The following is a 26,334-nucleotide window of genomic DNA, read 5'->3' as shown; positions in this document are numbered from 1 at the left end:
CAGGGACCCTCTGCACACATCAACAACAGTCACCCCTCGAAGCATCGTTACCCATCACTCCACAAAAGCCGCGTCCCTTGAAGAGCTTCAAGGTCTCAGAGCAAGTGAAGTCACCGATTGAAACGCTATTTAGCGCGCACCACCGCTAACTAGCTAGCCGTTTCACATCCATTACACCAGCACCACCGCTAACTAGCTAGCCGTTTCACATCCGTTACACCAGCACCACCGCTAACTAGCTAGCCGTTTCACATCCGTTACACCAGCACCACCGCTAACTAGCTAGCCGTTTCACATCCGTTACACTAGGTACAAGACCCGCTACTTCTTTAACAGGCATTCTCTCTGAGCCTCTTTACTGTGTCGCCGCCGTGCTCGATGCTAGGTACAAGGACCGCTACTTCAATACAGACAAGAAACAGGGTTTACATGAAATGTTACAGACACAGCTGGACAAGATGGAAACGGACACAGTGACCGTGGGCAAGGAGGAAGAGAGGCCACGGACTGACAGAGCTGGACAAGATGGAAACGGACACAGTGATCGTGCTCGCCAAGGAAGAGAGGCCACGGACTGACAGAGCTGGACAAGATGGAAACGGACACAGTGATCGTGCTCGCCAAGGAAGAGAGGCCACGGACTGACAGAGCTGGACAAGATGGAAACGGACACAGTGATCGTGCTCACCAAGGAAGAGAGGCCACGGACTGACAGAGCTGGACAAGATGGAAACGGACACAGTGACAGCACATAAGTGAAATAAATAGGTTTTGATGATGTTTTACTGGTAATGGGAACATACGTAAATACAAACAAAATAACTTTTTGGTCAGTGTGTGTGTGTGTGTGTGTGTGTGTGTGTGTGTGTGTGTGTGTGTGTGTGTGTGTGTGTGTGTGTGTGTGTGTGTGTGTGTGTGTGTGTGTGTGTGTGTGTGTGTGTGTGTGTGTGTGTGTGTGTGTGTGTTTCAACTATTTAACTGTAGTAGAATGCTTAAGAAGCCACAAACATTTTTTAATATCTGTTATCGGTATTGGCCAAAAATGTAATATCGGTGCATCCCTATTATATATGTTATTTTGTAGTTTGTCTTCATTATTATTCTACAATGTAGAAAATAGTCAAAATTAAGAAAACCCTTGAATGAGTAGATGTGTCCAAACTCTTGACTGGTATTGTATATATGGGTATCTATCTATTCTAATACCATGTATATAGCTAGTGGCTCATTTGAATAGCATTGTTAAAATCAACTGTTTATTTGACTGATTGTGTAGTAGATGTAAAGTTTATTTTAAATGAATCAAAAACGAATAAATTAGCATATGTTTCTCTTTGTACGCCTCAATATAAAATTTTAACTTTATTGAAAGAAATGAAAAATAAATCAAATATTTTCTTCAAATGCGTTACCCGGTCTTTCAGGCAATGCTGCCAGTGTGACGTATAATCTGGTGGACATGACAGCTTCTTCACAACAACAAGGATGTCACTAGTTACTACAGCCAGAAAGGCTAGGTAATTGTCTTGAGGGTCTAGCCTCCCAAAATACATGAAACAACACAAGTATGAAGTGACTATCATTATGGTACTCTTTATTGTGAATAAGAAAAACTGATCAATTTAAACAGCAAAACCAAAGGTATTTATATTTATTATGGATCCCCATTAGCTGTTGCCAAGGCAGCAAAAGGCTATCTAGCTAGCAGTCATCAACCAGAGGTAGCTAAAAGACTAGCTAGCAGTCATCAACCAGAGGGAGCTAAAAGACTAGCTAGCAGTCATCAACCAGAGGGAGCTAAAAGGCTAGATACACTTATTTTGCTTTCACAACAAAAACGTATTTTGTTAACTAGTCATTACAGACTATTGTGAAATGGTAGAACCTGCTGAAGCCAACTAGCTAACCATGTGGTTGTTTCTCTGTGACCAAAACATGACGTTTTATTTTGCTGATATGGGAATGAATACACACGCAGCATATCAAACTGGGGTAATGTTTTAGGTTACATCCGGATATGACGTAAATAAAAGATGTGACATTTCCCTTTAAATGCAGATGTGTAATCAGTGGTGGAAAAAGTGCCCAATTATCATACTTAAGTAAGAGTAAAGATACTTTAATAGAAAGTTACTCAAGAAAAAAGTGAAAGTCACCGAGTAAAATAGTACTTGAGTAAAAGTCTTAAAAGTGTTTGGTTTTAAATATACTTAACTATAAAAAGTAAATGTAATTGATAAAATATTCTTAAGTATCAAGAGTAAAGTATAAAGCATTTCACATTCCTTATATTAAGGAAACCAGGCGGCATGATTTCATGCAGGGGCACACTTAAACACTCAGGCATAATTTACAAACAAATCATTTATGTTTAGTGAGTCTGCTTGGTGAGGCAGTAGGGATGACCAGGGATGTTCTCTTGATAAGTGTGTGAATTAGACCACACATTACAAACCTGCACTAATCAATCAACTTCCCCAGATGGCGATGAGCGTCTTTCGGGCGTCGCTACCAGCGTGACGTGTAATCTAGTGGACGGAACGGGAAGTTTCTTCAACAACAGCAGCTTGTCAGACACCTCCGTAGCTTGTTACTCAATATAGCCGAAACGTATGAGCTCTTTAAAACTGTTTCGGTGTATATTGGTCCCTGTGTTTAAAACATACTTATTTCGTATAGCTAGTTTCCCCATTTAATTAAATATATACGTTGTTAAGTTAGTATCTAGCTGGATTGCTGAATTAGCTTAGAACCAGGCTAGTCGTTAATGCTAACTAGCTAACATCTCGGACCATGAGCTCACTAAGCTACTCTCCTCCTGATAAAGAAGAGGAGGTCTACTGGACGGAGAAAGAAGCTCTGGGACTGAACATTGTCGTGAAAGAGGAGGAGGGGGATATTACAGTTAAAGGAGAGGAAGACGCTTTCAGAATGAAAGAGGAGGTAGAGGAGGCTATCAGTATCACATTAAAAGAAGAGGATGATGTTATAGTGAAAGAAGAGAAAGAACATATTAGAGTGAAAGATGAGGAGGGGATAGAGGCTGTCACAGTGGAAGAAGAGCAGGTAGAAGCTTTCAGAATTAAAAAGGAGGAAGAGGAGCAGGATGTTAAATTGAAAGAAGAGAAAGAACCTTTTGAAGAGGAAGAGGAGGCTGAAGATCTGATTAACACCAGTGAGTACTGTCTTAAAAGCAGGGCCACAAACTGCCCTTATTGAATTAATATATCGTTTTAATATATGGCTCTGAGCCTCGCCATTGATTCTTGGAGAATATAACTTGTAAATGTCCACTGAATTTAGTTCAACTGTTGTACTCTATCTGAACCCAAAATATAAGCTTGTTTTACTCTCATAGTTTTTTAGCAATGTAACTGTAATTGAACACTGTATATCCTCAAAACATGGAGGTAGTTCCATTTATATTTATTAAGGATCTCTTTTTAGGTTGTGCCAAGGCAGCAGCTACTCTTCCTGGGGTCCAGCAACATTAAGGCAGTTATAATTGATTAAAAAAAATATTACATGACATTACATTTCATAACGCTTTTCACAACAAATTAAGTGTGTTCCATCAGGCCACTACTCTACTACCACTACTCTACAATACATTACGTGTGTTCCATCAGGCCACTACTCTACTACCACATATCTACAACACATTGTGTTCCATCAGGCCACTACTCTACCACCACTACTCTACAATACATTAAGTGTGTTCCATCAGGCCACTACTCTACTACCACATATCTACAACACATTGTGTTCCATCAGGCCACTACTCTACCACCACTACTCTACAATACATTACGTGTGTTCCATCAGGCCACTACTCTACTACCACATATCTACAACACATTGTGTTCCATCAGGCCACTACTCTACCACCACTACTCTACAATACATTAAGTGTGTTCCATCAGGCCACTACTCTACTACCACATATCTACAACACATTGTGTTCCATCAGGCCACTACTCTACCACCACTACTCTACAATACATTACGTGTGTTCCATCAGGCCACTACTCTACCACCACATATCTACAGTTCATAGTCCATGTGTAGGTGTGTAGAGTGTGTAGGTGTGCGTCTTCGCATATGTATGCGTGTGTCTATGTGGTTCTTCATTGTCCACACTGTTCCATAAGGTGTATTCCAGCCGTTTTTTTTCCAAATCTGATTCTACTGTACTTGTACTTGCATCAGTTACCTGATGTGGAATATAGTTCCATGTAGTGATGGCTCTATGTAGTACTGTGCTTCTCCCATAGTCTGTTCTGTACTTGGGGATTGTGAAGAGACCTCTGGTGGCATGTCTAGTGGGGTAGACATGGGTGTCTGAGCTGTGTGCCAGTAGTTCAAGCAGACAGTTCGGTGCATTCAATTTGTCAACACCTCTCACAAATACAAGCAGTGATGCATCTCTCCTCTACTTTGAGCCAGGAGAGATTGACATGCATATCATTGTTAGCTCTCCATATACATCCAAGGGCCAGTCGTGCTGCTCTGTTCTGAGCCTATTTACATTTTCCTAAGTCCCTCTTTGTGGCACCTGACCACACGACTGAACAGTAGTCCAGGTGTGACAAAACTAGAGCCTGTAGGACCCACCTTGTTGATAGTGCTGTTAAGAAGGTAGAAACTAGAGCCTGTAGGACCCACCTTGTTGATAGTGCTGTTAAGAAGGTAGAAACTAGAGCCTGTAGGACCTGCCTTGTTGATTGTGTTGTTAAGAAGGTAGAAACTAGAGCCTGTAGGACCTGCCTTGTTGATAGTGTTGTTAAGAAGGTAGAATCTAGATCCTGTAGGACCTGCCTGGTTGATAGTGTTGTTAAGAAGGTAGAAACTAGGACCTGCCTTGTTGATAGCGCTGTTTAAGAAGACAGAGCAGCCCTTCATTTGTTATGCTTCTCCCCATCCTAGCTACTGTTGTTTCAACATGTTATGTCCATGACCGTTTACAATCCAGGGATACTGATAACCTGAACCAGGTTGCAGGCACTGGTTGCAGTTTTGAGTTTTTTTTCTTGAGTGGGCAGCTTGTTGATATTGAAATATTGAAGTCAGTATTGAAATCACCAAGAAAATATATCTCTCTTGTTGATATTACATACATTATCAAGCATTGTCAGCCAGTAAAATACTACTTGGTTCAAAAGTAAATGGAATTGCTAAAATATACATAACTATCAACAGTAAAAGTATTAAGCAAAGCAGATGGCATCGTTTTCTTGTTTTACAATTGTACAGATAGTCAGGGGACGCACTCCAACACTCAGACATCATTTACAAACGAAGCATGTGTTTAGTGAGTCCTCCAGATCAGAGGCAGTAGGGATGCCCACGTGTTCTCTTGATAAGTGTGTGAATTGGACCACTCTCCTGGCCTGCTAAGCGTTCAAAATGTAACGAGTACTTTTGGGTGTCAGGGGAAAATGTATGTTGTAAAAAGTACATTATTATCTTTAGGAATGTAGTGAAGTAAAAGTTGTCAAAAATATAAATAGTAAAGTACAGATAGCCCAAAAAAGTACTTAAGTAGTACTTTAAAGTATTTTTCCTTAAGTACTTTACACCACTGGTTAGAGGGACATAAATTAGGCTACTTACATTGTCTTCCAACGCCCCTGGGATAATGTACATTTGCTGACGCATTATGACAACTCAGCGATACAATGGTAGGGATTAAATGAGCTGGGCTTGGGTCATTGATAAGTTATTGTACATAATGGCTCCATGGAGGAGCAGGTAGGAAGGCAAGGCCCTGAAAGAGAACAGGCAGGTAGGAAGGCAGGGCCCTGAAAGAGAACAGGCAGGTAGGAAGGCAGGGCCCTGCCTGCCTGCCCATTCTCCCTTGCAGATTTTCTCGAGCTCTCAAGTTAGATGGTGACTTTCTGTGAACAGCAATCTTCAAGTCGTTCCACAGGATTTCAATGGGATTCACTTCTGGGCTTTGCTATAAGCCACTCAAGGACATTGATAAGTTATTGGCTGTCGTTTTACGGGCTCCTAACCAACTGTGCTATTTTGTAATTTAAAAAAAAGTTATCTTTTAACTTATTTTGTACATGTTGTTGCTGCTACCGTTTCTTATGACCAAAAATAACTTCTGGACATCAGAACTGGGATTACTCACCTCGAACTCCTCGAAAAAAAAATATCTTTAACGAGTCCGAGGCGAAGGATATACTGCAGATACCCGACCAGGTCTAAAGATAAGCCCTAAGATATACTGTTTTCTCGAGAACAGGCCCAAATCCCCATCATTTGCGTAAAGAAAAGACGGAGAAAAAGGGGGCGGAGGTCGGGCAAGTGAGTAAACCTCCACTACCAACCGTTCTATTGGCCAACGTTGTTGGAAAACAACAATGCACTTATATCCTACCAACGGGACATTACAAACTGTAATTTTATGTTTCACCGAGTCATAGCTGAACGAGGACATGGATAATATAGAGCTGGCTGGGTTTACTGTGCATCAGTAGGACAGAGAAGTTACGTCTGGCAAGACGACGGGTGGGGGTGTGTATCTATTTGTCCATAACACCTGGTGCGCGATGTCTAATATTAAAGAAGTCACAGGGTATTACTCGCCTGAGGTGTGCAACGTGCAAAAAGAGGAGTCTGAGGGTCGTCTTTATTCAGTATGGTTCACATGGGGGAAAGGGAAGAGGAGTCTGAGGGTCGTCTTTATTCAGTATGGTTCACATGGGGGAAAGGGAAGAGGAGTCTGAGGGTCGTCTTTATTCAGTATGGTTCACATGGGGGAAAGGGAAGAGGAGTCTGAGGGTCGTCTTTATTCAGTATGGTTCACATGGGGGAAAGGGAAGAGGAGTCTGAGGGTCGTCTTTATTCAGTATGGTTCACATGGGGGAAAGGGAAGAGGAGTCTGAGGGTCGTCTTTATTCAGTATGGTTCACATGGGGGAAAGGGAAGAGGAGTCTGAGGGTCGTCTTTATTCAGTATGGTTCACATGGGGGAAAGGGAAGAGGAGTCTGAGGGTCGTCTTTATTCACTGTAATACATTATAATAGAATAAGGCACCATGGTAGCTAATACAGTAGAATAGAATAAGGCACCATGGTAACTAATACAGTAGAATAAGGCACCATGGTAACTAATACATTATAATAGAATAAGACACCATGGTAGCTAATACAGTAGAATAAGGCTCCATGGTAGCTAATACAGTAGAATAGAATAAGGCTCCATGGTAACTAATAGGGTAGAGTAGAATAAGGCTCCATGGTAGCTAATACATTATAATAGAATAAGGCTCCATGGTAGCTAATACACAATGTTGAAATATGAGTAGATTTAAAATAATATGAATTAATGATATAAAATGACTCAATGAGACAAACCTTTCGCAATATAATGGACTATGAATTACTGCAAATAGAGACAGTGGTACACAATGACACAGCTCCTCGATATAATTCAAATAGAGACAGTGGTACACAATGACACAGCCCCTCGATATAATTTAAATAGAGACAGTGGTACACAATGACACAGCCCCTCGATATAATTTAAATAGAGACAGTGGTACACAATGACACAGCCCCTCGATATAATTTAAATAGAGATAGTGGTACGCAATGACACAACCCCTCGATATAATTTAAATAGAGACAGTGGTACACAATGACACAGCCCCTCGATACAATTTAAATAGAGACAGTGGTACACAATGACACAGCTCCTCGATATAATTCAAATAGAGACAGTGGTACACAATGACACAGCCCCTCGATATAATTCAAATAGAGACAGTGGTACACAATGACACAGCCCCTCGATACAATTTAAATAGAGACAGTGGTACACAATGACACAGCTCCTCGATATAATTCAAATAGAGACAGTGGTACACAATGACACAGCTCCTCGATATAATTCAAATAGAGACAGTGGTACACAATGACACAGCTCCTCGATATAATTCAAATAGAGACAGTGGTACACAATGACACAGCTCCTCGATATAATTCAAATAGAGACAGTGGTACACAATGACACAGCTCCTCGATATAATTCAAATAGAGACAGTGGTACACAATGACACAGCCCCTCTATATAATTTAAATAGAGACAGTGGTACACAATGACACAGCTCCTCGATATAATTCAAATAGAGACAGTGGTACACAATGACACAGCCCCTCGATATAATTTAAATAGAGACAGTGGTACACAATGACACAGCCCCTCGATATAATTTAAATAGAGACAGTGGTACACAATGACACAGCCCCTCGATATAATTTAAATAGAGACAGTGGTACACAATGACACAGCCCCTCGATATAATTCAAATAGAGACAGTGGTACACAATGACACAGCCCCTCGATATAATTCAAATAGAGACAGTGGTACACAATGACACAGCTCCTCGATATAATTCAAATAGAGACAGTGGTACACAATGACACAGCCCCTCGATATAATTTAAATAGAGACAGTGGTACACAATGACACAGCCCCTCGATATAATTTAAATAGAGACAGTGGTACACAATGACACAGCCCCTCGATATAATTTAAATAGAGACAGTGGTACACAATGACACAGCCCCTCGATATAATTTAAATAGAGACAGTGGTACACAATGACACAGCTCCTCGATATAATTTAAATAGAGACAGTGGTACACAATGACACAGCCCCTCGATATAATTCAAATAGAGACAGTGGTACACAATGACACAGCCCCTCGATATAATTCAAATAGAGACAGTGGTACACAATGACACAGCCCCTCGATATAATTCAAATAGAGACAGTGGTACACAATGACACAGCTCCTCGATATAATTTAAATAGAGACAGTGGTACACAATGACACAGCCCCTCGATACAATTTAAATAGAGACAGTGGTACACAATGACACAGCCCCTCGATATAATTTAAATAGAGACAGTGGTACACAATGACACAGCTCCTCGATATAATTTAAATAGAGACAGTGGTACAATATGGTACAATATGATTAAAACAAGTTATGAAATCGTAGATCCAAAAATAAAACATGTTCTTGATTAATATCATCAATAGAATATCAAAAACCTGTTCCTAGAAAAGCGTCACAGTGATGTACAGTGCATTCGGAAAGTATTCAGACCCCTTGACTTTTTCCACATTTTGTTACGTTACAGCCTTATTCTATAAATGCATCCTATACTGACTAGTCTATTACATGTGTCCTATACTGACTAGTCTATTACATGTATCCTATACTGACTAGTCTATTTACCCATTAGGTCTATTACATGTATCCTATACTGACTAGTCTATTTATCCATTAGGTCTATTACATGTATCCTATACTGACTAGTCTATTACATGTGTCCTATACTGACTAGTCTATTACATGTATCCTATACTGACTAGTCTATTACATGTATCCTATACTGACTAGTCTATTTATTCATTAGGTCTATTACATGTGTCCTATACTGACTAGTCTATTTATTCATTAGGTCTATTACATGTATCCTATACTGACTAGTCTATTACATGTATCCTATACTGACTAGTCTATTACATGTATCCTATACTGACTAATCTATTTATCTATTAGGTCTAATACATGTATCCTATACTGACTAGTCTATTGCATGTATCCTATACTGACTAGTCTATTACATGTATCCTATACTGACTAGTCTATTACATGTGTCCTATACTGACTAGTCTATTACATGTGTCCTATACTGACTAGTCTATTACATGTGTCCTATACTGACTAGTCTATTGCATGTATCCTATACTGACTAGTCTATTACATGTATCCTATACTGACTAGTCTATTACATGTATCCTATACTGACCAGTCTATTTATCTATTAGGTCTAATACATGTATCCTATACTGACTAGTCTATTACATGTATCCTATACTGACTAGTCTATTACATGTATCCTATACTGACTAGTCTATTTATCTATTAGGTCTAATACGTGTATCCTATACTGACTAGTCTATTACATGTGTCCTATACTGACTAGTCTATTACATGTATCCTATACTGACTAGTCTATTACATGTATCCTATACTGACTAGTCTATTACATGCATCCTATACTGACTAGTCTATTTACCCATTAGGTCTAATACATGTATCCTATACTGACTAGTCTATTTATCTATTAGGTCTAATACATGTGTCCTATACTGACTAGTCTATTACATGTATCCTATACTGACTAGTCTATTTACCCATTAGGTCTAATACATGTATCCTATACTGACTAGTCTATTTATCCATTAGGTCTAATACATGTGTCCTATACTGACTAGTCTATTACATGTGTCCTATACTGACTAGTCTATTACATGTGTCCTATACTGACTAGTCTAATACATGTGTCCTATACTGACTAGTCTAATACATGTATCCTATACTGACTAGTCTATTACATGTATCCTATACTGACTAGTCTATTACATGTGTCCTATACTGACTAGTCTATTACATGTGTCCTATACTGACTAGTCTATTACATGTGTCCTATACTGACTAGTCTATTACATGTGTCCTATACTGACTAGTCTATTACATGTGTCCTATACTGACTAGTCTAATACATGTGTCCTATACTGACTAGTCTAATACATGTGTCCTATACTGACTAGTCTATTACATGTATCCTATACTGACTAGTCTATTACATGTGTCCTATACTGACTAATCTATTTATCTATTAGGTCTAATACATGTGTCCTATACTGACTAGTCTAATACATGTGTCCTATACTGACTAGTCTATTACATGTATCCTATACTGACTAGTCTATTTATCTATTAGGTCTAATACATGTGTCCTATACTGACTAGTCTAATACATGTGTCCTATACTGACTAGTCTATTACATGTATCCTATACTGACTAGTCTAATACATGTATCCTATACTGACTAGTCTATTACATGTATCCTATACTGACTAGTCTATTACATGTGTCCTATACTGACTAGTCTATTTATCTATTAGGTCTAATACATGTGTCCTATACTGACTAGTCTAATACATGTGTCCTATACTGACTAGTCTATTACATGTATCCTATACTGACTAATCTATTTATCTATTAGGTCTAATACATGTGTCCTATACTGACTAGTCTAATACATGTGTCCTATACTGACTAGTCTATTACATGTATCCTATACTGACTAGTCTATTTATCTATTAGGTCTAATACATGTGTCCTATACTGACTAGTCTAATACATGTGTCCTATACTGACTAGTCTATTACATGTATCCTATACTGACTAGTCTAATACATGTATCCTATACTGACTAGTCTATTACATGTATCCTATACTGACTAGTCTAATACATGTATCCTATACTGACTAGTCTATTACATGTATCCTATACTGACTAGTCTATTACATGTGTCCTATACTGACTAGTCTATTTATTCATTAGGTCTATTACATGTGTCCTATACTGACTAGTCTATTTATCTGTTAGGTCTAATACATGTATCCTATACTGACTAGTCTATTACATGTATCCTATACTGACTAGTCTATTACATGTATCCTATACTGACTAGTCTATTACATGTGTCCTATACTGACTAGTCTATTACATGTATCCTATACTGACTAGTCTATTTATCCATTAGGTCTAATACATGTATCCTATACTGACTAGTCTATTTATCTGTTAGGTCTAATACATGTATCCTATACTGACTAGTCTATTACATGTATCCTATACTGACTAGTCTATTACATGTATCCTATACTGACTAGTCTATTACATGTATCCTATACTGACTAGTCTATTACATGTGTCCTATACTGACTAGTCTATTACATGTGTCCTATACTGACTAGTCTATTACATGTGTCCTATACTGACTAGTCTATTACATGTGTCCTATACTGACTAGTCTATTACATGTGTCCTATACTGACTAGTCTATTACATGTATCCTATACTGACTAGTCTATTTATCCATTAGGTCTAATACATGTATCCTATACTGACTAGTCTATTACATGTGTCCTATACTGACTAGTCTATTACATGTATCCTATACTGACTAGTCTATTACATGTATCCTATACTGACTAGTCTATTACATGTATCCTATACTGACTAGTCTATTTACCCATTAGGTCTAATACATGTATCCTATACTGACTAGTCTATTTATTCATTAGGTCTATTACATGTGTCCTATACTGACTAGTCTATTTATTCATTAGGTCTATTACATGTGTCCTATACTGACTAGTCTATTTATTCATTAGGTCTATTACATGTGTCCTATACTGACTAGTCTATTTATCTATTAGGTCTAATACATGTATCCTATACTGACTAGTCTATTACATGTATCCTATACTGACTAGTCTATTACATGTATCCTATACTGACTAGTCTATTTATCTATTAGGTCTAATACATGTATCCTATACTGACTAGTCTATTACATGTATCCTATACTGACTAGTCTATTACATGTATCCTATACTGACTAGTCTATTACATGTATCCTATACTGACTAGTCTATTACATGTATCCTATACTGACTAGTCTATTTATCCATTAGGTCTAATACATGTATCCTATACTGACTAGTCTATTTATCTATTAGGTCTAATACATGTATCCTATACTGACTAGTCTATTTATCCATTAGGTCTATTACATGTATCCTATACTGACTAGTCTATTTATCCATTAGGTCTATTACATGTGTCCTATACTGACTAGTCTATTTATCTATTAGGTCTAATACATGTATCCTATACTGACTAGTCTATTTATTCATTAGGTCTATTACATGTGTCCTATACTGACTAGTCTATTTATCTATTAGGTCTAATACATGTATCCTATACTGACTAGTCTATTACATGTATCCTATACTGACTAGTCTATTACATGTATCCTATACTGACTAGTCTATTTATCTATTAGGTCTAATACATGTGTCCTATACTGACTAGTCTAATACATGTATCCTATACTGACTAGTCTATTACATGTATCCTATACTGACTAGTCTATTTATCTATTAGGTCTAATACATGTGTCCTATACTGACTAGTCTAATACATGTGTCCTATACTGACTAGTCTATTACATGTATCCTATACTGACTAGTCTATTTATCTATTAGGTCTAATACATGTGTCCTATACTGACTAGTCTAATACATGTGTCCTATACTGACTAGTCTATTACATGTGTCCTATACTGACTAGTCTATTACATGTATCCTATACTGACTAGTCTATTACATGTATCCTATACTGACTAGTCTATTACATGTATCCTATACTGACTAGTCTAATACATGTGTCCTATACTGACTAGTCTATTACATGTGTCCTATACTGACTAGTCTATTACATGTATCCTATACTGACTAGTCTATTTATCTATTAGGTCTAATACATGTATCCTATACTGACTAGTCTATTACATGTATCCTATACTGACTAGTCTATTACATGTATCCTATACTGACTAGTCTATTACATGTATCCTATACTGACTAGTCTATTACATGTATCCTATACTGACTAGTCTATTTATCTATTAGGTCTAATACATGTATCCTATACTGACTAGTCTATTTATCCATTAGGTCTATTACATGTGTCCTATACTGACTAGTCTATTACATGTATCCTATACTGACTAGTCTATTACATGTATCCTATACTGACTAGTCTATTACATGTATCCTATACTGACTAGTCTATTACATGTATCCTATACTGACTAGTCTATTTATCTATTAGGTCTAATACATGTATCCTATACTGACTAGTCTATTTATTCATTAGGTCTATTACATGTGTCCTATACTGACTAGTCTATTTATCCATTAGGTCTATTACATGTGTCCTATACTGACTAGTCTATTTATCTGTTAGGTCTAATACATGTATCCTATACTGACTAGTCTATTACATGTATCCTATACTGACTAGTCTATTACATGTATCCTATACTGACTAGTCTATTACATGTATCCTATACTGACTAGTCTATTACATGTGTCCTATACTGACTAGTCTATTACATGTATCCTATACTGACTAGTCTATTACATGTGTCCTATACTGACTAGTCTATTACATGTATCCTATACTGACTAGTCTATTTATCCATTAGGTCTATTACATGTATCCTATACTGACTAGTCTATTTATCCATTAGGTCTATTACATGTGTCCTATACTGACTAGTCTATTTATCTGTTAGGTCTAATACATGTATCCTATACTGACTAGTCTATTACATGTATCCTATACTGACTAGTCTATTACATGTATCCTATACTGACTAGTCTATTACATGTATCCTATACTGACTAGTCTATTACATGTATCCTATACTGACTAGTCTATTTATCTATTAGGTCTAATACATGTATCCTATACTGACTAGTCTATTACATGTATCCTATACTGACTAGTCTATTTATCTATTAGGTCTAATACATGTATCCTATACTGACTAGTCTATTACATGTATCCTATACTGACTAGTCTATTACATGTGTCCTATACTGACTAGTCTATTACATGTGTCCTATACTGACTAGTCTATTACATGTGTCCTATACTGACTAGTCTATTTATCTATTAGGTCTAATACGTGTATCCTATACTGACTAGTCTATTACATGTATCCTATACTGACTAGTCTATTACATGTGTCCTATACTGACTAGTCTATTTATCTATTAGGTCTAATACGTGTATCCTATACTGACTAGTCTATTACATGTGTCCTATACTGACTAGTCTATTTATCTATTAGGTCTAATACGTGTATCCTATACTGACTAGTCTATTACATGTATCCTATACTGACTAGTCTATTTATCCATTAGGTCTATTACATGTATCCTATACTGACTAGTCTATTACATGTATCCTATACTGACTAGTCTATTACATGTGTCCTATACTGACTAGTCTATTACATGTATCCTATACTGACTAGTCTATTACATGTATCCTATACTGACTAGTCTATTACATGTATCCTATACTGACTAGTCTATTACATGTATCCTATACTGACTAGTCTATTACATGTATCCTATACTGACTAGTCTATTACATGTATCCTATACTGACTAGTCTATTTATCTATTAGGTCTAATACATGTATCCTATACTGACTAGTCTATTTATTCATTAGGTCTATTACATGTGTCCTATACTGACTAGTCTATTTATCCATTAGGTCTATTACATGTGTCCTATACTGACTAGTCTATTTATCTGTTAGGTCTAATACATGTATCCTATACTGACTAGTCTATTACATGTGTCCTATACTGACTAGTCTATTACATGTGTCCTATACTGACTAGTCTATTTATCCATTAGGTCTAATACGTGTATCCTATACTGACTAGTCTAATACATGTATCCTATACTGACTAGTCTATTACATGTATCCTATACTGACTAGTCTATTACATGTATCCTATACTGACTAGTCTATTACATGTGTCCTATACTGACTAGTCTATTACATGTATCCTATACTGACTAGTCTATTTATCCATTAGGTCTATTACATGTATCCTATACTGACTAGTCTATTTATCCATTAGGTCTATTACATGTGTCCTATACTGACTAGTCTATTATCTGTTAGGTCTAATACATGTATCCTATACTGACTAGTCTATTACATGTATCCTATACTGACTAGTCTATTACATGTATCCTATACTGACTAGTCTATTACATGTATCCTATACTGACTAGTCTATTTACCCATTAGGTCTAATACATGTGTCCTATACTGACTAGTCTATTACATGTATCCTATACTGACTAGTCTATTTACCCATTAGGTCTATTACATGTGTCCTATACTGACTAGTCTATTTATCTATTAGGTCTAATACATGTGTCCTATACTGACTAGTCTATTACATGTATCCTATACTGACTAGTCTATTACATGTATCCTATACTGACTAGTCTATTACATGTATCCTATACTGACTAGTCTAATACATGTATCCTATACTGACTAGTCTATTTATCCATTAGGTCTAATACATGTATCCTATACTGACTAGTCTATTACATGTATCCTATACTGACTAGTCTATTACATGTATCCTATACTGACTAGTCTATTACATGTATCCTATACTGACTAGTCTATTACATGTATCCTATACTGACTAGTCTATTACATGTATCCTATACTGACTAGTCTATTTATCTATTAGGTCTAATACATGTATCCTATACTGACTAGTCTATTACATGTATCCTATACTGACTAGTCTATTTATCTATTAGGTCTAATACATGTATCCTATACTGACTAGTCTATTACATGTATCCTATACTGACTAGTCTATTACATGTATCCTATACTGACTAGTCTATTACATGTGTCCTATACTGACTAGTCTATTACATGTGTCCTATACTGACTAGTCTATTACATGTGTCCTATACTGACTAGTCTATTACATGTGTCCTATACTGACTAGTCTATTTATCTATTAGGTCTAATACGTGTATCCTATACTGACTAGTCTATTTATCTATTAGGTCTAATACGTGTATCCTATACTGACTAGTCTATTACATGTGTCCTATACTGACTAGTCTATTTATCTATTAGGTCTAATACGTGTATCCTATACTGACTAGTCTATTACATGTATCCTATACTGACTAGTCTATTTATCCATTAGGTCTATTACATGTATCCTATACTGACTAGTCTAATACATGTATCCTATACTGACTAGTCTATTACATGTATCCTATACTGACTAGTCTATTACATGTGTCCTATACTGACTAGTCTATTTATCTATTAGGTCTAATACGTGTATCCTATACTGACTAGTCTAATACATGTATCCTATACTGACTAGTCTATTACATGTGTCCTATACTGACTAGTCTATTTATCCATTAGGTCTATTACATGTATCCTATACTGACTAGTCTAATACATGTATCCTATACTGACTAGTCTATTACATGTATCCTATACTGACTAGTCTATTACATGTGTCCTATACTGACTAGTCTATTTATCTATTAGGTCTAATACGTGTATCCTATACTGACTAGTCTAATACATGTATCCTATACTGACTAGTCTATTACATGTGTCCTATACTGACTAGTCTATTTATCCATTAGGTCTATTACATGTATCCTATACTGACTAGTCTATTACATGTGTCCTATACTGACTAGTCTATTACATGTGTCCTATACTGACTAGTCTATTACATGTGTCCTATACTGACTAGTCTATTTATCTATTAGGTCTAATACGTGTATCCTATACTGACTAGTCTATTTATCTATTAGGTCTAATACGTGTATCCTATACTGACTAGTCTATTACATGTGTCCTATACTGACTAGTCTATTTATCTATTAGGTCTAATACGTGTATCCTATACTGACTAGTCTATTACATGTATCCTATACTGACTAGTCTATTTATCCATTAGGTCTATTACATGTATCCTATACTGACTAGTCTAATACATGTATCCTATACTGACTAGTCTAATACATGTATCCTATACTGACTAGTCTATTACATGTATCCTATACTGACTAGTCTATTACATGTGTCCTATACTGACTAGTCTATTTATCTATTAGGTCTAATACGTGTATCCTATACTGACTAGTCTAATACATGTATCCTATACTGACTAGTCTATTACATGTGTCCTATACTGACTAGTCTATTTATCCATTAGGTCTATTACATGTATCCTATACTGACTAGTCTAATACATGTATCCTATACTGACTAGTCTATTTATCCATTAGGTCTATTACATGTATCCTATACTGACTAGTCTAATACATGTATCCTATACTGACTAGTCTATTACATGTGTCCTATACTGACTAGTCTATTACATGTATCCTATACTGACTAGTCTATTACATGTGTCCTATACTGACTAGTCTATTTATCCATTAGGTCTATTACATGTATCCTATACTGACTAGTCTAATACATGTGTCCTATACTGACTAGTCTATTACATGTATCCTATACTGACTAGTCTATTACATGTATCCTATACTGACTAGTCTATTTATCTATTAGGTCTAATACGTGTATCCTATACTGACTAGTCTATTACATGTGTCCTATACTGACTAGTCTATTTATCCATTAGGTCTAATACATGTGTCCTATACTGACTAGTCTATTTATCCATTAGGTCTAATACATGTATCCTATACTGACTAGTCTATTACATGTATCCTATACTGACTAGTCTATTACATGTATCCTATACTGACTAGTCTATTTATCTATTAGGTCTAATACGTGTATCCTATACTGACTAGTCTATTACATGTGTCCTATACTGACTAGTCTATTTATCTATTAGGTCTATTACATGTATCCTATACTGACTAGTCTATTTATCCATTAGGTCTAATACATGTGTCCTATACTGACTAGTCTATTTATCCATTAGGTCTAATACATGTATCCTATACTGACTAGTCTATTACATGTATCCTATACTGACTAGTCTATTACATGTATCCTATACTGACTAGTCTATTTATCCATTAGGTCTATTACATGTATCCTATACTGACTAGTCTATTTATCCATTAGGTCTATTACATGTATCCTATACTGACTAGTCTAATACATGTGTCCTATACTGACTAGTCTATTACATGTATCCTATACTGACTAGTCTATTTATCTATTAGGTCTAATACGTGTATCCTATACTGACTAGTCTATTACATGTGTCCTATACTGACTAGTCTATTACATGTGTCCTATACTGACTAGTCTATTTATCCATTAGGTCTAATACATGTATCCTATACTGACTAGTCTATTACATGTATCCTATACTGACTAGTCTATTTATCCATTAGGTCTATTACATGTATCCTATACTGACTAGTCTATTACATGTGTCCTATACTGACCAGTCTATTGCATGTATCCTATACTGACTAGTCTATTACATGTATCCTATACTGACCAGTCTATTGCATGTATCCTATACTGACTAGTCTATTACATGTATCCTATACTGACTAGTCTATTTATCCATTAGGTCTAATGAATGCATAACAACCATGAAGTTTAATAGTGTTTTTATTGGCCTATAAATCACAACAGCCACTCTTTATTTGTTATTGAGGGATCTATTCTGGATTAAACCTGATAGAAAGACAGTTTTATCATGTGGTGGTTTCATTCAGGTCTCAGTTTCACTCAATACTCTGTCTTTGGCAGGAGAGGGACCAGACTCTCACTCTGACAGCAGGAAGAGTCCTTCAGGGGAACCAGACCCAGAGACGTCCAAACCAGCAAGACCACACCACTGCTCCCACTGTGGAAAGAGTTTTACCCGGTTCTGGAACCTAAAACAGCACGAGACGATGCACACAGGAGAAAAGCCTTTTCAATGTTCCCAGTGTGGAAAGAGTTTTACCTGGTTAAGGGCCCTGAATAGGCATGAAGAAATACATACAGCAGGGAGGAAGACCTACCAATGCTCCCAGTGCGGAAAGAGTTTTACTCAGTTAGGAAGCCTGAAAATACATGAGAGAATTCATACAGGAGAGAAGCCTTACCCTTGCTCCCTGTGTGGAAAGAATTTTACCATGTTAGGCAATCTTAAAAAACACGAGAAAATACACTCAGGAGAGAAGCCTTACCACTGTTCTCTGTGCGGAAAGAGTTTTACCCAGATAGGGAGTCTGAAAACACATGAGAGAATGCACACAGGAGAGAAGCCTTATTACTGCTCCCAGTGTGGCAAGTATTTTTCTCATTTAGAGACCCTGAAAATACATAAGAGAATACATACAGGAGAGAAGCCTCACCACTGCTCCCTGTGTGGAAAGAGTTTGACCACTTTGGGCAATCTAAAAGAGCATGAGAGGACACACACGGGAGAAAAGCCTTTTAAGTGTTCCCTCTGTGGAAAGAGTTTTACCCATTTAGCGAGCCTGAAAAGGCATAAAGGAATACACACAGGAGAAAAGCCTTACCAATTCTCCCAGTGAGGAAAGAGATTTTCACGATTACAGGACCTTACATCACATGAGGACACACCTGACCACTGCTCCCAATGTGGAAAGACATTTTACCTTGTTAGGGATCATGAAAACACTGAGACACATAGGAAAAAAGACCTACCACTGCTCTCAGTGTGGAATAAGATTTACCCGGTTATAGAACCTGAAATAATTCATACAAATACACAGGAGGAGAAGACATACCACTGCTCTCATTGTGGAAAGACATTTTCCCAGTCAGAGGACCTGAAATCACATGAGAGAATAGAGAGGCTGTGTTCTGACTTGTGCTTTTGACTGAGAATTTGGGGTTTTGTTTAATACCACATTAAATCATATTCCAAAAAGTTTTACAGGAATTGGTTTAAAAAAGTTTAGAGGAGGTTTAGAGGAGAGGCCTGGGAATTCCTGCAAACCTTTTTTGAGTATGATTTAATGTGGTATTAAACAAATATATATACACTGCTCAAAAAAAATAACGGAACACTTAAACAACACAATGTAACTCCAAGTCAATCACACTTCTGTGAAATCAAACTGTCCACTTAGGAAGCAACACTGATTGACAATAAATTTCACATGCTGTTGTGCAAATGGAATAGACAACAGGTGGAAATTATAGGCAATTAGCAAGACACCCCCAATAAAGGAGTGGTTCTACAGGTGGCGACCACAGACCACTTCTCAGTTCCTATGCTTCCTGGCTGATGTTTTGGTCACTTTTGAATGCTGGCGGTGCTTTCACTCTAGTGGTAGCATGAGACGGAGTCTACAACCCACACAAGTGGCTCAGGTAGTGCAGCTCATCCAGGATGGAACATCAATGCGAGCTGTGGCAAAAAGGTTTGCTGTGTCTGTCAGCGTAGCGTCCAGAGCATGGAGGCGCTACCAGGAGACAGGCCAGTACATCAGGAGATGTGGAGGAGGCCGTAGGAGGTCAACAACCCAACAGCAGGACCGCTACCTCCGCATCTGTGCAAGGAGGAGCAGGAGGAGCACTGCCAGAGCCCTGCAAAATGACCTCCAGCAGGCCACAAATGTGCATGTGTCTGCTCAAACGGTCAGAAACAGACTCCATGAGGGTGGTATGAGGGCCCGACGTCCACAGGTGGGGGTTGTGCTTACAGCCCAACACCGTGCAGGACGTTTGGCATTTGCCAGAGAACACCAAGATCAAATTGACCACTGGCGCCCTGTGCTCTTCACAGATGAAATCAGGTTCACACTGAGCACATGTGACAGACATGACAGTCTGGAGACGCCGTGGAGAACGTTCTGCTGCCTGCAACATCCTCCAGCATGACCGGTTTGGTGGTGGGTCAGTCTTGGTGTGGGGTGGCATTTCTTTGGGGGGCCGCACAGCCCTCCATGTGCTCGCCAGAGGTAGCCTGACTGCCATTAGGTACCCGAGATGAGATCCTCAGACCCCTTGTGAGACCATATGCTGGTGCGGTTGGCCCTGGGTTCCTCCTAATGCAAGACAATGCTAGACCTCATGTGGCTGGAGTATGTCAGCAGTTCCTGCAAGAGGAAGGCATTGATGCTATGGACTGGCCCGCCCGTTCCCCGGACCTGAATCCAATTGAGCACATCTGGGACATCATGTCTCGTTCCATCCACCAACGCCACGTTGCACCACAGACTGTCCAGGAGTTGTAGGGAGGTCATACAGGCACGTGGAGGCCACACACACTACTGAGCCTCATTTTGACTGGTTTTAAGGACATTACATCAAAGTTGGATCAGCCTGTAGTGTGGTTTTCCACTTTAATTTTGAGTGTGACTCCAAATCCAGACCTCCATGGGTTGATACATTTGATTTCCATTGATCATTTTTGTGTGATTTGTTGTCGGCACATTCAACTATGGAAAGCAAAAGTATTTAAGTCATTCAGATCTAGGATGTGTTATTTTAGTGTTCCCTTTATTTTTTTTGAGCAGTGTATATCGTTTTGTTGTTGTTATTGTGGCATTAATATCACATCAGTTTGAAAAACAATGTAAAAAAAAAACATCAATTAATAAATATTGTGTTAATAAAGCCGCATACTTTTTTTGCTTTCTTGAGTAGCAGCTCCAAAGTGCAGGTGTTTCAGCCCAGTGATTTCTTGAGTAAGGCAGCTCCAAAGTGCAGGTGTTTCAGCCCAGTGCTTTCTTGAGTAAGGCAGCTCCAAAGTGCAGGTGTTTCAGCCCAGTGCTTTCTTGAGTAAGGCAGCTCCAAAGTGCAGGTGTTTCAGCCCAGTGATTTCTTGAGTAAGGCAGCTCCAAAGTGCAGGTGTTTCAGCCCAGTGCTTTCTTGAGTAAGGCAGCTCCAAAGTGCAGGTGTTTCAGCCCAGTGCTTTCTTGAGTAGCAGCTCCAAAGTGCAGGTGTTTCAGCCCAGTGCTTTCTTGAGTAGCAGCTCCAAAGTGCAGGTGTTTCAGCCCAGTGCTTTCTTGAGTAGCAGCTCCAAAGTGCAGGTGTTTCAGCCCAGTGCTTTCTTGAGTAAGGCAGCTCCAAAGTGCAGGTGTTTCAGCCCAGTGCTTTCTTGAGTAAGGCAGCTCCAAAGTGCAGGTGTTTCAGCCCAGTGCTTTCTTGAGTAGCAGCTCCAAAGTGCAGGTGTTTCAGCCCAGTGCTTTCTTGAGTAGCAGCTCCAAAGTGCAGGTGTTTCAGCCCAGTGCTTTCTTGAGTAGCAGCTCCAAAGTGCAGGTGTTTCAGCCCAGTGCTTTCTTGAGTAGCAGCTCCAAAGTGCAGGTGTTTCAGCCCAGTGCTTTCTTGAGTAGCAGCTCCAAAGTGCAGGTGTTTCAGCCCAGTGCTTTCTTGAGTAAGGCAGCTCCAAAGTGCAGGTGTTTCAGCCCAGTGCTTTCTTGAGTAGCAGCTCCAAAGTGCAGGTGTTTCAGCCCAGTGCTTTCTTGAGTAAGGCAGCTCCAAAGTGCAGGTGTTTCAGCCCAGTGCTTTCTTGAGTAGCAGCTCCAAAGTGCAGGTGTTTCAGCCCAGTGCTTTCTTGAGTAGCAGCTCCAAAGTGCAGGTGTTTCAGCCCAGTGCTTTCTTGAGTAAGGCAGCTCCAAAGTGCAGGTGTTTCAGCCCAGTGCTTTCTTGAGTAGCAGCTCCAAAGTGCAGGTGTTTCAGCCCAGTGCTTTCTTGAGTAGCAGCTCCAAAGTGCAGGTGTTTCAGCCCAGTGCTTTCTTGAGTAAGGCAGCTCCAAAGTGCAGGTGTTTCAGCCCAGTGCTTTCTTGAGTAGCAGCTCCAAAGTGCAGGTGTTTCAGCCCAGTGCTTTCTTGAGTAAGGCAGCTCCAAAGTGCAGGTGTTTCAGCCCAGTGCTTTCTTGAGTAGCAGCTCCAAAGTGCAGGTGTTTCAGCCCAGTGCTTTCTTGAGTAGCAGCTCCAAAGTGCAGGTGTTTCAGCCCAGTGCTTTCTGTGGTGGTGGAGCAGGCAGTGGAAAATACGGAGCGAAGGGGTTGTTCTCTAGTTGCAGACGTTTTACATGCCCCCAACCGATGGAGCGAAGGGGTTGGTTCTCTAGTTGCAGACGTTTTACATGCCCCCAACCGATGGAGCGAAGGGGTTGGTTCTCTAGTTGCAGACGTTTTACAGGCCCCCAACCGATGGAGCGAAGGGGTTGGTTCTCTAGTTGCAGACGTTTTACAGGCCCCCAACCGATGGAGCGAAGGGGTTGGTTCTCTAGTTGCAGACGTTTTACAGGCCCACAACCGATGGAGCGAAGGGGTTGCTTCTCTAGTTGCAGACGTTTTACAGGCCCACAACCGATGGAGCGAAGGGGTTGGTTCTCTAGTTGCAGATGTTTTACAGGCCCCCAACCGATGGAGCGAAGGGGTTGGTTCTCTAGTTGCAGACGTTTTACAGGCCCCCAACCGATGGAGCGAAGGGGTTGGTTCTCTAGTTGCAGACGTTTTACAGGCCCCCAACCGATGGAGCGAAGGGGTTGGTTCTCTAGTTGCAGACGTTTTACAGGACCCCAACTGATTGTTTTTTTGTCTGTTTATCTGCGTTATCTGTGTTGTATGTAACTTGTGTTTTTTACTATTACTATTTTTGTTCATAATGTTGCCGCTAACGTCTCTTATGACAGAAAATAACAGGACCTCGGTGACTCACCACGGCAGAATCATTTTTCTTCTTTCACCACTCTGACGAGCCCGAGGCGGAGGATATATGGCCCCGACTCCAGTGATCTGCTTGAAGAGGAGATGGAGAGAGGTCTGAGGGCGGGCTGCCTTCTGAAGAGTCGGATGCGATCGAAGAAAAAAAAAAACACTCCACCTCAATTCTGCTAGCAAATGTGCAATCTTTGGACAATAAAATGGACAAGTTATTGGGAAGATTAAACTAACAACGGGACATTAAAAACTGTAACATCTTATGCTTCACGGAGTCGTGGCTGAACTACGACAAAATCAACATTCAGCGGGCTGGTTATATGCTGCTGTACCGGAAGGTTAGAACAGCAGCGTCTAGTAAGACAAGGGGTGGAGGACTATGTATTTTTGTAAACAACAGCTGTCTAAGGAAGTCTCGAGCTATTGAATTATTACTATAGTTTCTCATGATAAGCTGTAGACCACACTATCTACCTAGAGAGTTTATCTGCATTTTTCGTAGCTGTTTACATACCACCACAGACTGAGGCTGGCACTAAGACCGCGTTGCCTGAAGTAGAGTTTCTCATGATAAGCTGCAGACCACATTACCTACCAAGAGAGTTTATCTATATTCCTTGTAGCCGTTCACATACCACCACAGTTAGAGGCTGGCACTAAGATAGCATTGAATGAGCTGTATTCTGCCATAAGCAAACAAGAAAATGCTCACCCAGAGGCAGCGCTCCTAGTAGCCAAGGACCTTAATGCAGGGAAACTTAAATCAGTTTTACCAAATTTCTATCAGCATGTTAAATGTGCAACCAGACAGAAAATAACTCTGGACCGTCTATACTCCACACACAGAGACTCATACAAAGCTCTCCCTCACCCTCCATTTGGCAAAATCTGACCATAATTCCATCCTCTTGATTCCTGCTTACAAGCAAAAATTGAAGAGGGAAGCACCAGTGACTCAGTCAATAAAAAAGTGGTCAGATGAAGGAGATGCTAAGCTACAGGACTGTTTTGCTAGCAAAGACTGGAATATGTTCCGGGATTCCTCCAATGGCATTGAGGAGTACACCACATCTGTCATTGGCTTCATCAATAAGTGCATAGATGATGTCGTCCCCACAGTGACCGTACGTACATACCCCAACCAGAAGCCATGGATTACAGGCAGCATCCGCACTGAGTGAAAGGCTAGAGCTGCCACTTTCAAGGAGCTGGACTCTAACCCGGAAGCTTATAAGAAATCCTGCTATGCCCTCTGATGAACCATCAAACAGGCAATATGTCAATATTGGCCAAAGGTCGAGTCATACAACACCGGCTCCGACACTCGTCGGATGTGGCAGGGCCTGCAAACCATTACAGACTGCAAAGGCAAGCACAGCCGAGAGCTGTCCAGTGACACGAGCCTACCGGACGAGCTAAACTACTTCTATGCTCGCTTCGGGGCAAATAACACTGAAAAATGCATGAGAGCACCAGCTGTACCGGAATACTTTTTTCACTACATTCCTAAAGAAAGTAATGTACTTTTTACTCTATACATTTTCCCTGACACCCAAAAGTTGCAGGACAGGAAAAGGGTCCAATTCATGCACTTATCAAGAGAACACATGGTCATCCCTACTGCCTCTGATCTGGTAGACACAAATGCATAATTTATATAGCAAGAAAATGGTGCTGTCTGCTTTGCGTAATATAAGGAATTTGAAGTGATTTATACTCAAACTTTTGATAGTTGAGTATATTTAGAACCAAATACTTTTAGACTTTTCTCATAATTGTAGACTTTTACTCAAGTAGTATTTTACTGGGTGACTTTCCCTTTTACTTGAGTACCTTTCTATTAAGGGATCTGAAGTTTTACTTAAGTATCACAATTGGGTACTTTTTCCACCACTGCCGTTTTATCATTTTGAAGTGTCATTCAGTCTTTCTGTTTAACTAAATACTCTGTTTTTCTTTGGCAGGAGAGAGACCAGCCTCTCACTTTGACAGCGGGAAGAGTCCTTCAGGGGAACCAGACCCAGAGACGGGTCCTTCAGGGGAACCAGACCCAGGGAAGAGTCTTTCAGGGGAACCAGACCCAGAGACGGGTCCTTCAGGGGAACCAGACCCAGAGACGGGTCCTTCAGGGGAACCAGACCCAAAGAAGAGTCCT

The 26,334-nt window shown here is 39.2% G+C and overlaps 1 protein-coding gene across 1 annotated transcript; it reads left to right on the top strand.

The window, feature by feature from the left end:
- Nucleotides 1-2,931: 2,931 nt before the first annotated feature.
- On the top strand, nt 2,932-20,608 carry LOC116352938 (zinc finger protein 239-like). The gene is made up of 3 exons (XM_031820279.1): nt 2,932-3,066; nt 6,254-6,315; nt 19,230-20,608. The coding sequence occupies exons 1-3, from the start codon at nt 2,932-2,934 to the stop codon at nt 20,071-20,073; spliced, it is 1,041 nt and encodes a 346-aa protein (XP_031676139.1). The 3' UTR covers nt 20,074-20,608.
- The last annotated feature ends 5,726 nt before the right edge of the window (nt 20,609-26,334 follow it).

Source organism: Oncorhynchus kisutch, unplaced genomic scaffold, assembly GCF_002021735.2.
Source record: "Oncorhynchus kisutch isolate 150728-3 unplaced genomic scaffold, Okis_V2 scaffold3219, whole genome shotgun sequence".
Lineage (NCBI taxonomy): Eukaryota > Metazoa > Chordata > Actinopteri > Salmoniformes > Salmonidae > Oncorhynchus > Oncorhynchus kisutch.
The sequence above is the reverse complement of the archived record's forward strand: the minus strand, read 5'-3'. Positions and strand labels throughout refer to the sequence as shown.

What these genes read in the sequence shown, in the direction of transcription:
- LOC116352938 (XM_031820279.1), top strand. Translation starts at nt 2,932, where the DNA reads ATGAAAGAGGAGGTAGAGGAGGCTATCAGTATCACATTAAAAGAAGAG. An exon ending in TCACAGTGGAAGAAGAGCAG is followed by an intron (nt 3,067 to 6,253) that starts GTAGAAGCTTTC and finishes TCTCGAGAACAG; the next exon opens with GCCCAAATCCCCATCATTTG. An exon ending in AGGGGGCGGAGGTCGGGCAA is followed by an intron (nt 6,316 to 19,229) that starts GTGAGTAAACCT and finishes TAAACCTGATAG; the next exon opens with AAAGACAGTTTTATCATGTG.